The following is a 14,480-nucleotide window of genomic DNA, read 5'->3' as shown; positions in this document are numbered from 1 at the left end:
AAGGAGAGCATTTCAAAGAAAAATAATACACAGAATATAAAGAGGAATATAAACTGAAACAGAAACGTTTCTTACCAGTCGTTCACCAGACAGCACCTCCAGCAGTTTAATGAGCATGCGTCCATCCCGCAGGTCCAGGTAGAGGTCAGAGATGCGACAGTCATCCCGGGACAGAATTGAGTTGACCCATTTAGTGAAGGTCTTCTTCTGAACCGCCTCTCGCTCGTCTGATGAGAGCACAAAGTTAAGAAAGAACATGAGCCCCATGAATAATGCAAAATCCTCAGAGCTACAGAGGAGCAGCACTGGAGCTGGTAGGGATTTACAGTCTTGCACAAGGGCACGTTAGACGAGTGGAAGCCTGGGAGGCTGAAGGAAGAACCTGGCAGGAGTTACAGAACATCTGCAAATCTGCTCCAGAGCCACAGATATCATGCAAGTTAAATTAATTCCTAGTACAGGGTAAAGCAAAGGTGTATACTTCTGCTTCACTGCTGCTAAAAAACATGAAGTTATCTAAATTAGCTGGCAGCATTGTCTGCAGCCAGCATCCACTCAAATTGTTTCCAATTCAGCTAATAATGTTGTTTCACACCATACATCAAATCTGCAAATCAGGAAATATTATTACTTCAACAGCATAAATGACTATAAGACAATGAGACATTTAAATGAACTTCAACCCCTTCCAAATATGGGAAACACCTAATACTGAGACACCACCAGACCTAAATTCCATAGAAAACCATTGCAGTTTATTAAACAGAACTATTCCACTTCCCCCTAATTTATATTCCTTCACCAACTTTACTGTATTTTAATTAAATGTGATTGGCAGATAGAATTAAAAGACCGATCAACCGGGTGCAAAACACTGTGAGCACCAACAAGAAATGTCACTTCAAAGGAAGAATCAGGCTCTGGGCCTCCAGGCCTGTGCCCCGTATGCCGGTTCAGTAATCCATCAATATCCACCTAACAGAATCTTCATTAAACAATCAATCTCGTCAGCATACTGCCCTTCTGGAGAAGACCTCCTCTGTATGACACAGCCAATTTTAAAGGACCAGTCCCATTATCCCCACTGTATTTGTACAGTGAATCTCTTTTATTAGAATCCAAACAGCATGTCAATCAAACCATCCGTCAAGCCTCTTAAAATGCTGAAAAACCTCAGAAACTGGCAGTTTTGACCTTTTACTTGATCATGGAGCAGATATTAGCGGTCACTTCCGCTTAAGCTGGTAAATAGCATGACAGCTCATATCTCTTCATGATTTTTCATATAATGGAGGCTTGGTGTCTGCTCACAAGGCAAAAGCTTTACTGTAACTATCAATGCCTCCTCAGACGTGATGCAGCGCATTTATGCCATGTGTTGTAATTTTGTTGAAAATGCTCAACGGGAGATTTGCACGAGAGCTCGGGAATGGCAAGGCAGAAAGATGAAGATGGCACGAACATCGCACACTGAGAGGTTTTTGGGAGGATGAGCGCTGCCCACATGGTGACACATCACACTCACGCAGACACGCGCGTCATATTAAAATGTACGGAAGATATTCCTCCTACTCAGCAGCAAAAATAAAACCAATTTTGATGGGGCCATATGGCAGAAAGACCCAATGTACTACACTCTGTTTATTTTATTTGTGGCCAAATGCACTGTGAATGGAGATGTGGGAGGTCTGAGTGGGTGTATTGCTATAAATGGGCATTCAGTGTGTTTCTATAAGACCTACCTTAATGACCTAAAACATAACATATTACAGTGTCATTATTTATCTAACCAACTAACTAAGCAAAAAGTAGAAGCAGTGTATTAAAGTACAGTACACGCACCACGATTCAATAGCTTGTATGAGCACCTTTATCAGCATTAGGCTGCCAGCCGGCGCTGGCACGGGTGGCAGCCTTAACCCAATTTCCCTCAGGATGAATAAAGTATGATCAATCAATCAATCAATCATTAGCATGAAGTAATAATTTTCTGCATAACTTTGTAAGTCTCTCACATCATTATAGAGAATTTTTAGCCAGTAATTCTTTACAATTTTGCTTCAGTTCATTCACTTTTGCACACAGACAGTATAAAAATGGATGTGGCCCCTGGGTCAGAAAAATGAAGCCTTCTGCCTGCATTCTGTCTGAAGGCCCCTAGATGGCGATGGATGTGGTTGCAAAAAGATTAGTGTTCCCATGGAAGTCTATGGGAAAGGGGCTTTCTGTCATGACCTCTGAGAACACTTTTCTGCTGACTTTACCGACTCAGTCACTCGTTTTAGGCCATACTAAATAAAAAAAAAAGTCTATTTTGTAAATTTTAGTCATACTTTCCATGTTTAAAATGAATGATCTGTGTTATGAAACCACCTTTGGCTAACAAGTCATCAGTCACAAGCCATTATCCATAAGTCACAATGTGTACTTTCTCATCACATCCATTTTTTTTCCCAACCAAAGTGATGATGGCAGAAATCCTCAACTCAAGGCTTCAGAAACATGTGGCCAGAATTACTCTTATACACTATGTGGGGTTGCAGGCATTTGTTTATGCATGTGTCTCTTAAGATCCCACTACAGCATATCAATCAGGTTGAGGTCTAGACTTTTACTGAGTCATTGCAGCATTTTAATTTTTTTCCTTTTTCAGTCATTCTGCTGTAGATTTGCTGCTGTGATTGGGATCTTTGTCCTGTTGCATCATTCAGTTTGGAGCAAGCTTTAGCAGTCGGACATATGTCCTCACATGTGACTCTAGATTACTTTGGTATACAGAGGATTTCATTGTTGACTCAAGGACTGGAAGGTGCCCAGGTCCTGTGTCCCAAAGTGTCACCCCTTCATCACCGTGCTTGACAGCTGGTATGAGGTGTTTGTTGTCATTATGCTGTGTTTGGTTTTGTGCATTATGGCAGACATCTCCATGGTGGCCTTGTCTATCCAAAGGGCATTGTTCCAGACGTCTTCTACTTTGTTCACTTGTAATTTTGCAAAACTAAGCTTTGCTGCCATGTTCCTTTTTTTTCTGGCAACCCTTCCGAACAGCCCTTCAGGTTATTTACTTTAACATTTATAACAGTCTGACATGTAGCTTTCATTTTTTTGCAGTTCCTCTGAGCACTGGTTAAGAAAGAGGATGAATGGATGTCAATAAGTCACCAGTACTGGTATCAGTACCAGTACCAGCCAATGAAAAAGTAAAACTAAGATAAGGATAAATGGACAAGAATGGCTGGCTGGTCATCGCATTGTTAGCAGTTATTACCCCATGAAAAATAACCTAAATCAGAAACATTTGTACAAATTACTTTGCAGCAGGTAATCCATTCATAGCGTAACCAAATACAACAAAGATTAAATGGATGTTCAGTGCATGAAATGATTTAAGCTATTGAGAATTTTATTATTTAAAAAATTGTCAAATTCTGCAAGAGTAAAAACCCCAGAGTCAAGTCAATTTAAAATTGAATCTTGCTTGGCATCACAATAGAAATTTGTAAAAGGATAACTTGATTTAACACAGAGGATTTAATTGAAGCTCAAAGACCTGGTGCACTAATTTAGACTGGATCAAGTAAAGCAGAAGGGTGATGCTTTTTGATGATACTGACCTTGATTTTACTCACAACTCAGTACAAATCCCCACCTCTCCCCTGCTTTTGTTTTATCCCACACATAGCTTCCTAAAGTTTAGATCAGTGATGAGACATTCTCTCCTCAAGTCATCCCAGCTTGCACCACATGACTTCCCTTTGGTATGCCTGCTGCAGATCGCCCTGTTTATTCCCGAATCCAAATACAGCTGCAAACCACGGAGTGCAAAGGACTGCATCCTTAAGGACTGGTGTAATAAATGATTCAAACACTGAGGTTGTCGAGAACAAGCAAAGAACAGCTCAAGAGGAGGAACAAAAGAAGAGCTAGTAGAGGGAAGTTGTTAAAGATATTGATTTAAAGGTTAAGAAGGACAAAGAGGGGGGAGACGAGGAGTCTGCTAGGTAAACCTGTCAAGAGGACGAAAGGAAAAAGAGGGTGAGTCAGATCTGAAAGAAAGTAATGGGGAGAGTGACGGCAGTGTTTCAGGTTTAGTCCAAAGAGACCCATCCAGGAGAAGAGACCAAGACACATCACCAGCAGCATCTTCCCTACTTTTAAAAACCACCCAGTGAGCAACTTTGAAGCAGCAGCTCGGTCTTTAGCATATCAAAGAGAAGAAATCAGGCGTTGTTGTACGTAAAACACAAGGTGCAGCGGAGTACTGTAAATAAATCATGCTTCATTCTGCTCCCTTCAGCAGAACAACAGCACACACCGCTCGGCTACATCCACATGGATAACTGCGCCATGAAAAAGTAATGACAATTAAAACATGCAAAGCTCCATTAGTGGTGTCAGTGTTGATTTAGCACAAATGGTCACATCATTATCTGTCAGCAGCACAGAAAGCAGAGACACGCACACAAAAGGCTCGAATAAAAGTAAAAACTGTAACAAATCCTTTCTGAACTATTTGGAGTGCTGCCTCCAGAGGGTTTTAGAGAGGAGAGGACAATTACAGTGCATCCCTGCGACGTGCACAGAGTTTTGCCGTATCACTTCACATCGGGAGACCTTGAGAGGGGACGCAGCCCACATGGATGCTCCTGGCCATTTAGGAAGCGTGGGAGGACAACGGGGGAGGGAAGATAGGAGGGGAGAGTGTGAGGGAGGGAAGCTGTTGTTTGCATGCACCCCACTGAGCTGTCTCCAGATGAACAGTTCAACAAGCTCAATATGACATAAGTGCTCTGTAAAAATAAAAAAAAAGCCCTCAGCCCTCTTTGGGAAACTAAGTTCTGTTTAATCCCATAACCTCAGTTATGGTTTTTTAGAGCAGCAGAAAATTATAATTTCAACATGATTACTGACTCAAGATCTGGTTACATCTGTGATTTTAATATTCGAGTATTAAGTTACATATAAGAGTTTCTCTTTGCTGGTCTCAGAGTGGATTTACAATGTAATAAAAATTCGGAGCTTTTGCATTTATATCACAGAAAGTAGCAAATTACACCGAACAAAAAAAAGAAAGGAAAAAAATCAATCACATCAATTAAAAGTAATGAGATATCTATTGCAGATCCAATTAAAATTAATAGAGCCCTCTGGACATTTCATAGTCCCACAATTGTTAAGTGGTTAACTATAATTTACATTTCAGATGAAGACAAAAAGGACACCTGGGGTCAAAAATTACTCAGGAAGAAATCTAAAGTGCAACTGAGGGTATGAAATCTGGAGGGTGACTAAGACCAGATGGCTGTATAATAATAACAATAATAACAATAATAATAAGAATAATTTAGTGTCACCACTGATGATTTTCGAGGCACTTCACTTTGAGAATATGAGGCCACTAAGCCTGCTGAATTATGACCTTCAAATATTATTTAAAAAATACACAATTTAACACCATGAATTGCTGATGGAGAGCAGAATAAATTTGTAAATGTAAGTCAGGGGTTTCATACACTTGAGAGTACTTAATAATAGAGAGCTCAAATAGAGCAGTTTGCTGCCTATGAGACTGTAACATACAGTTTATTGGATAAGCTTCAAGAGTACGTGCTTGCTCTGGAACCTTTTACAATGACACTTCCTGCAGCTTTTTGGTTTCCTAGTAAATAAATATGGAAATAATATAACATATAGTTGCTGCAAGGGATGCACTTTTATTCTGGAGAGACCACTCACATAAGGAGAGGAATGTCACCGAGGACAGCGCTGTATTGATTTGCAGTGATCCAAACCATAACGTTGCATAACAGAGCCTCCGGACACCCTAACTCTACGGGTCATAGGTTTGGGTTTTCCATTTGCTTTTTGACCTTCTATATTTAACACGAGACAAAGATAGCATTTCTTCTTAAGTCCAAAAGTTTTCTTGGCTCTCTTGTTTCAAAAATAAGACGTCAGAAATAAGGCAAGCTCAAACTCAGTCACAGAAAGGAGCAGGAATCGGGACACGCCTCCTCTGATTACTTACTAATATGGAATATGTTGTATATTTGTGTTAAAGCTATTGAGATGTTTGTCTGCGCCATGTTCAACGACACGCCAACAGTAACATCAACTGAGGTCTGGTGGACTCACCAGGAAAAAGAAGACTGGAGCACCAAAATCCATGATTTTATGAAACTGAGCAGGAAGACGGTTTATTGGTCATTAATTCAATTTTTGGTTAATATTTCATTTTAACATTATTTATGTAGTTCAGCTTAAAAATCAGTGAAGCTAGTGTGAAATGCAAACGTATCCCAGTTTGCAAACTGATCAATCAAAGCTATTTGAAAGCATTAATGTTGGTGGAAGTGAAATATGAACATTTAAGTCCAGCTTATAAATATAAAACTGGCTGTACTAATAATTTGTGATACAGGCTGAGTATAACCTTACTGTTCAGCTGTTCATCACCCTGCTGTTGCCATGCTATTAAATATTAAGTGTAAGTGCAGCAGTCATACTGTATGTCCGCTTTTATTTATTTTTTCCACTGGACTGCAGCTGCATCTTGTCACGCCTGCGTTTTGTCCCTTATCCAGCCTCCCGCCTGCTATCAGTGCAAACCTTACTAAACACTCCTCTGTTTCACATGCTTTTACTTTGTAATTTCTCGTCCACTCTTTGACTCCAGCGAAAGCCCGATGACTTATTCATGCTGATGGAGTTTCCCTGTATAAAGCTTGATCCGTCTTTTCCCACAGTCAGCTCTTATTGAGTTTGGCCCAAAGGTCTTAGAGCACCCCGTTACATGACTGAGTCATGGCCCTGCCAGTTCCACCTGTCCCACAGCTATTATACTGTGCTTTATTAACAAGACTGACCAACACTTCCCTCCTATTATCACATATTTGTACCACCAAAAACATCTCTAAATGTTGGATTGGGCTAAAAGCAGGCTATACTTTGGCAGATATATTCTAGGATCTAGATGAGTAGGTTAAATCATTCATCAAGCAATCAGTCTCAATGCAAAAATAAGCCTTTTTTTAAATAGATATATAGCTGTTTAAACATTGTCTATGTGGGATTTGGTACATGTACTAAAGCTTGACCTTTCAACCAGATGTCATCCTAAATATCTAAGCACTACAGTACTACTACAGATGTTTTTTAGACATCTAACTGACTAAAAAAAATTAGCTTACTGGGCAAGTGGATTGTCTGAGTCTTCATTACATGTACTTGGCAACTGCTGAGCATCATATTAATGCATATTTGATGCTCTCAGGGTTTCTTGATGCAAGGTATTTAGAGCAGATGCAAAAGAAGCAAGTGAACTGTAAAGCCTGGCTCAAGCTTAAAGAAGACATTAAAAAATAATCTGAGAATCAATCCAATAGTGAGATTGTATTTATAATTAGAAAACAGCAGAGGATTAAGGGCTTGGAGAGAGGTGCACACACCGCTGGTGAAAACTAAAAGGGTTAAAGGTCAGTCAAACAACTCGGCAGCAGAAATACTTGACAACAGCGAGCATGTGTACATTTCAAAAGTAAACCAATAAACGTGAAGCACAAATCTTACTCTGCCCAACTGCAGTCTTGGCCAGATCTCCCTAATAGCAGGTAAATAGGAAGTAAATAAAATATCATGAAATGCATTTGGTGGATCAATACACATCTCAAGACACATCCCTGATTTGGGGAGGCTTCAAAACTTTGCTGCTTCACGTATCAGTTGCCTCTGCAGTCTGCAGAATCAGTCAATACTTGAAATCTAGCAGAGGCAGGGGGAAAAAAAGCATTTCCCCTCTCTGTTCCTGCATCGTCTCCTCCATTTTCTTCCACTCACTAATGCACTCCTGTCATCGGGGAGTTGGATAGCATAGTGCAAGCTAACAAAAATCCACTGTGACGGCAGACCTCTCTTTTAAAACCTTAATAACACGGGCAGGGAGAAGGTAAAACCATCAGAGAAATTGATTATTTTTTAACACCGCCAACGCAAGTCGTTCAGGGGAAAAGGAGGTTAGGAACGAAACGCACTCATACTTTGTACTTTGGAAGAGTTTATAAGTGGAAAGGGCCGTACGGAGAATAGGTGGCACAATGACAGATATGTTTCTTGTTTATAAATAAAAAACAGGGCACATAAGAATGCGTAACAGTAGCCAGCCATGAATGGCTTTGGAGGGAAAAACATCACAACCTTTTTAGGAGTTTGCCTATGAATTATTCAAAGTCAAGTCAGTGAACAATTGGGGCAGTGCCACAGCTTCCTGGAAATAAATAAATTACAACCAAATACATTTAATAAAATGGCAACTGCTATGGAAGTTTGCACTTACTTGCTGCAGCCTTTTTCCAGTTCTTACAACAGGATGACAAACTAGCCTCACACTTACTCAACTCGCAGCTCGACCTCCCTGCCATCTCACCCCGGCCTAACAAGAAACCCAAGTTGGGTAAGTGAGGGGCATAATTGGAAAAGTGTCTGTGAGGCATAAGAGGGTGAACAAGCACACACAGACTCACACACACACGCGCGCACAGCTCTGCCACCAGGACCCTGTACCTTGCAGCTGCCTGAAGCGCCCGTCCAGGATGGAGTTGAAGCAGATGTTAGAGGTGCTGTAACTCAGCCAGCGAGCTCGCTTCATACTCTTGGCCGAGGAGGAAGAGGAGGAGGACGAGAGGAGGAGGGGGCGGGGGCAGGGGCAGGGGTAGGGGTAGGGGTAGCATGGGGGCGAGAGGGCCGCTGACGTCTGGGAGTGCAGGAGGAGGACGAGGAGGAGGATGAGGAGAAAGGGGACAGCCCCGTTGGTGCCACGCCAAGCGGGACATGCAGGATGGTGCCATTCTTTTCCGGGTGGTGCTCCGGCTGCTGCTGCTGCTTGCAGGTGCTTCCCCCTGATGACTTCCTGCTCTCGGGTCTCTGGGCCCTGTGGACCGGCGGCGTGCTCCTGCTCCGGCTGCTGCTCACGCTGACCCGCACAGGTGCTTCCTTTTCAGGTGGCATGTAAGAGCGGCTGGAAGCCTCCTTGGCCCCTCCGCTGCTGCTCCGAATGGCTGTAGTCTCCCTGCTGCTGGCCTTCACGCTGATCTTGACCTCTCTGAGCCGGGGTTGGCTTATAGGGGCAGTGCGCAGCAGGCACGGGCTGCTCATCTTGACCCCCAAACAACAACAACAGGAACACACACCGCCAATGGAGCCAGCAGAGGAGCTTGGCACTCCACGTCTCTCTTCTTCCCAGTCTCTTGGCTCTCTGTCCTCCTTTCCAGATCCCTCTCGCGTTCACTCCTGCTCCCTCCCTCCCTCCTCTTCCTCCTTTTACTTTTTCACTCTCCTCACTGCTGCCGTGGTGATGCTCTGCCTCCACTCTCAGGCAACACGAGAGCTCAGGCAGCCTTCAGTTCAGATCTGAGTGGTTTCTCCAGCTCCAGCCGTGCATACACTATGTTTCAATACATCCACGTGTTCCCACAAACCCCCTCCTCCCTGTACCCAACACTCCCACAAAGTCGTGACATCGCTGAATGTTAACTGTACACATGAAGAGGTAGTTATTTTTTGAGCCAATAAACCATCACAAAACTGAAGCGTATCTTAAAGAAACGTGTGTTTTCTAAGCCGAAGTAAGACGCAGTGTAAACTAGTGGATATTCAGTATGGCCTGTATGTTCTTTGATGGCTTGCTGAGAGCATATTTCTGAGCTCACAAGCTGTAAATCAGCAGCGGGTGTCATTCACAGCCTCTCTCATCTCTTGCTTCTCTTATCACTTTCGTCCCTCCTTCACTCTCTCTCTTTCTCTGACAGGAAACACTTATTGCATTACAGCAGCAGCACTCTAACACAACATCACCAGCACCCACACACAGAAGCCTTCATCACTTAAAGAGACAGCAAGAAAAGTAGTGCTTATTTATAAAAAAAAAAAAAAGAGAAGAAAAAAAACATGGAAACCCAAAATAGGAGCCGGTATCAAACCTCTGGAGTTTTTTTGAGTATCAAATATTGAAAACTACTCAGGCATGGGAGGAACTGAATCTAAGTTCAAATCACAATTTCGGTACTATTTATGACAAGTAAAAATTTTGCATGGATGCACCGATGTACTGACATGTGCCTGTCGGCAAAAAAAGATGACTTTGATGAGAGAGATTGACGTTCATCTGCAAAACTGCTACTTTAATCATTGTTATCCAGTCCAGAATTTTACAGAGAATTTGCCTTCTGTGTTTGCCCATCTTTTCTGTCTGGCGCGTTCACTGCTTGGAGCAAATGGTTGCAAAATTGTTTGTAAATTTTGTAAAAGGAGGAAATTGGGTTAGACTAATGAGCCGCAGCAGTGAGAGAAGCAGCATTAACATGATTGAACATGATGACGGTAAAGCAGCTAAGTGACACCAGTCATCTGTGTCTACAACATAATTCTCTCTAAAGCGGTTTTCCTTGTTGGTTGGTGAGCCCAGTTTTTCCACACTGGACTCAAATTGTACACCCATAATGGCCTCACACGATGCCATGCATTCACGCATAATATATATTACACAGAATGTAACAGCCGGTGTGTGCTTACACAAAATCCAGTCACAAGTTGAAGTTGTCAGCTTTTGTGTCAGTGATCAGCTTCATTGATCTGTATTGTTAAAGCCATTCTATTAAATATTTATTTTCTTATTATAGTGGGTCAGATTGCTAACTCTACATTAGCCCTCACTTTTCTGAAATAAAAGGATCCTTTTAAATGTCTTTAAGCATATTTTTTGCTTTTATATCCTGCAGGTGTTTTGGTTCAGTCGCTGCTGCCTTTGTACGACCGCCTGAAGTAGTAAATATTGGACTTGTGTTGGTCAGGTGGGTCCAAAGATGACACAGGGAAAAACTAATGTCGCTCAGTGTCTGCTGGGTGTCTTTGCCCACTAACAGGTTTGTCATTTAAACTGTATGTGGTGATGATGTGTTGAATACTAGTGTATTTGACAACCTTTAACATTTAAAAAATGCTTTCGTTCAAAGTTCATTGAGGACTATGTTTCAGTGTCAATATCATTACAATCTCTTTAAAAATCTTAAGCCCTTCCAGAAGTCCGAACTCCACAGAGATTAATTTGTGTTCTATCATCTCTCTTGTGCTCCGAACATGGTGTTGACCCTCCATCACTCCCCTTTTGTGTTTCGCTTCCTGCTACCACAGGAACACTGCTATTTAAAAACTCAGAGCAGCAGGCCCACAGGTGGGTCGCAGCTTACCAGCTTAGCCAGAAATCCCAAAGATCTGTGCTATGGGAGCAAGAGGGACAGGGCAGCTGTCCAGATCGGTCAGACACTGGACATTCAGGGAATGTGCAAGTGATCCCAGTTATTTGCAGAGGGTGTGGAGCAGTGTCAGGGCTCAGCTGCTGGTTGGGTGTAACTGTTAGATTCATCCATACACAACAAACCCTGGAGAGTGCTAGCAAAAGCCGTGGAGTAAACTCAAAGCTGACCTGCGGTGGGAGTTTTGTCATTTTCGTAACAGAAATCTGAGTGAAGGTTACAGTTTTATTCAACCCCACTAAAGTTAAACAGGTGCTCAGCCTTTACAGCTCATCCTCTGTGCCCTTCTCTTTCGCTTTTATAAAGACTGTCATCTCGAAAATCTGTCACAGAGGACACAGCCTGTTTACTATGCAGGCACTCACCTGCGAGGGCCTTGATGCGCGAGCGCTCAAACAGCCTGGCAGAGCTGTTGTCATTGTCTAGTTCCTCATCAGAGAGGTCAAAGCGGGTGTTGATGCGGCTGTACTGCTGCGTGATCTCCACATTGTCAAAATCTGTGGTGGAAGTCATGGCGGCAGCCAGGGTGACGAGCGGGCGGGGGACGGCTGGCGGCGTCCTCAGGTGGTCTGGGTGAAGAGGGAGATGAGCAGATGGAAAAAGCGGCAGGATGAACCCGGAATGCTGAAGGCGACCTGAAACAGAGGGCAAATACACAGAGCGCTGTCAGGTTATGATTGATTAGGATTATGATACAAGAATAACAGCTTTCGTAGTTTCTAAGTAAAAGATCATTTATTCTCTGTCCCAATTATTTCAGTTAGAATGATTAGTAGAACAAAATTACAAACTGTATGTTTTTTTCTTTAATATTTTCCGAAAATTGTCAGAATTTGGTGCTTTTACAGTTAACTGTACATCATTGGGCTGTTGGTTGCAGAATGTAATGTTAATTTACTGTATTTTAGGGACAATATAAAGTCTAATAGTCTAAATGTCTATTATCTGCATCACAACCAGTGATGATATTTACAGTTAGTTGCCATCCAACTGATAAAAAAACAGGAAAATTATGCTTTTATTCTGTAAGGAGCACTTTCTCTCTGCAGTTCATTTTTTTTTTGGAGGGAGGTTTGAGTTTCAATCTATACGAGGCTGTATCTATAACTGACACCAGAATTTAATTTGGGGCATTGATGTGATATCAGCTGCAGTTTTAGGATATTTTTTTACACAAAAATCAAATGTATGGCAGCTTTCAAGCTGCCCACATGAGTTTCTGTGCCCCCTCCCCACAGTCTCCATTTTGTACGTGTGACTTTGGTCAACTGTCACAGCGCAGTGTGTCTGTGTATTCTTCGGGTGGAATGGCGGGTTGAAGGGCAACCACTCAGATAGCTCTATCTGGGTGCAGCATAGCTCTCTTATCATGCCACACGGGGGGAGGGGAACCCCTCTGTACTGCAGAAACATGACGAAACCGCCTTCTTTTGAATGATGCCGCTCACGTAGTTCGAAGTACGGACGTGTTCGTGTTTGCGTCTTTTTGTTGGTGAGAATAGTCATGTGAGCTGAAGTGAGGCGGGGAGTCTAACTTAGGTTAATACTCCATTAGATGAAGCATGGGGTTAAAGAACATGCCAAAGTCCCCCTTTACAGCACAAATTAAGACAAATGCATTTTGCTTTTACTAACATTAGAGCTTTAAAGGATGGCATCAAGGCTAGATTACAGATAAAGGCTATAATCTGTAATCTGATGATAATAATTGTAGTTTTTTATGTGATTCTAAAGTTCACTAAAAACAGTAGATGCACTCCATCTCTACGAGATTATCATCACTAATGGCATTATGTTATTATAAGTGTAATGCTTTTAACAGTTTAACCTGTCGCAGTCCTCAGTATTTCATATGATAATCAGTACTTTACATCTTTATAATTAGTTCAATATTACTTTAAAAGGTGGCAAACCTATATATTAAAAAAACTTAAATTGTCTTTACTGTAAGTACTGTATTTTACTAAATGTACTTTGACACAAATTACAAACTACAGTGGTTTGTTTGTTCAGTCCATTCAGAGAAGAGGCCCTCAGTGATGCGCAGTGATGGCATCCTACAGGTGTCCCTCCTCCTCCTGCTCAGTATCAGTCCTCAGCAGAGGGCTGTTATCAGCACAGGGATGCTCCACCCACCACTAGGGATCCCCTTATCACCTCGTGCACAACCTGGCCGGCATGACTGCACGACGCACTTCTACTGCACAAACCCTCTCTAACACGGCACACAAATTCATATTCACAAACTGTCACAAAGCTGTGAGAATCTAATCGTGTTTGGGGATTGACCGACCGCTCCATTCAGCTGCTGAACACAAATCCAAACATGTTTATACACGGTGATGCTGCAGTCAGTTCCATTTGGAGACACGCTGAACTCCTTATTATAGAAAGTCCACTGACAGAAAGGTCACAAGTTCTCTGCCTGCCACAGCATGTGTGTCTCAATAGCAAGGTGTCCTTTCGTGGTGTCCTTGAGTGAGAGGGAACACTCTAATCTACCTGCTTGCTCACAGAAGGTCACCCTGGCAAATATTTAAAATATTTAAAAATTACAAATGCACAGATGTAAATTTTGATATGCATAAAAGGCATGTGTGCACTATTTCGCTTCTTTTTCATTTTTCTAAAATGATTGCATTCTGTTTAAAGTTATATTTTCACTCATATCACTAAATTACTGAGTTTAAATATGATGGAAAATTGACACAGTTAAGTTCTTACGCCTCTACAAATAAAGCTTAATTTGATTAAATCTTTTTTTTTGGCTGATTGTGGATAGATTTCTATCACCTACAGTAGATAAAGACCCCAGAACACGTTCCTGTTGTATATAAATCATTTTTGTGACTGCACGCTGTGAGTTGGTGGGTAAGAGGTGCTGGATAATCTCTCCAAAGCAGTAAAATGTCAAGAGGGATGATAAGAATGTCAGCTGGAATTCCTTCAGATCCCCACATGTTGCATGACCTGGGTGCGTGTAAGTATATGCAACATGAGCTTGGACTTCTGTGGAAACAGCTCTGCATATAACGCCAGCAGAGGATCTTGGAAAAATCTTTAAAGGTGTGAATGAAAGTTTTACCTTTATGCTTGGCTGAAATTAGTTGGTAACCTTCCTGTTACTGGACTTACTGGACCCCTTTTTTTTAAAATAGCAAAACTACACTGTGA

The 14,480-nt window shown here is 42.0% G+C and overlaps 1 protein-coding gene across 1 annotated transcript in view; it reads right to left on the bottom strand.

The window, feature by feature from the left end:
- The window catches only part of sptb (spectrin, beta, erythrocytic), a 40,599-nt gene that overhangs the window by 24,195 nt on the left and 1,924 nt on the right, over positions 1 to 14,480 (bottom strand). The window contains 2 exon segments of the mRNA XM_003442890.5: positions 76 to 227; positions 11,672 to 11,941. Coding sequence (XP_003442938.3) covers positions 76 to 227; positions 11,672 to 11,819 — 300 coding nt within the window. The 5' untranslated portion in view covers positions 11,820 to 11,941.

This window comes from Oreochromis niloticus, linkage group LG19 (genome assembly GCF_001858045.2).
Source record: "Oreochromis niloticus isolate F11D_XX linkage group LG19, O_niloticus_UMD_NMBU, whole genome shotgun sequence".
Lineage (NCBI taxonomy): Eukaryota > Metazoa > Chordata > Actinopteri > Cichliformes > Cichlidae > Oreochromis > Oreochromis niloticus.
This window is presented reverse-complemented; position numbering and strand designations above follow the sequence as displayed.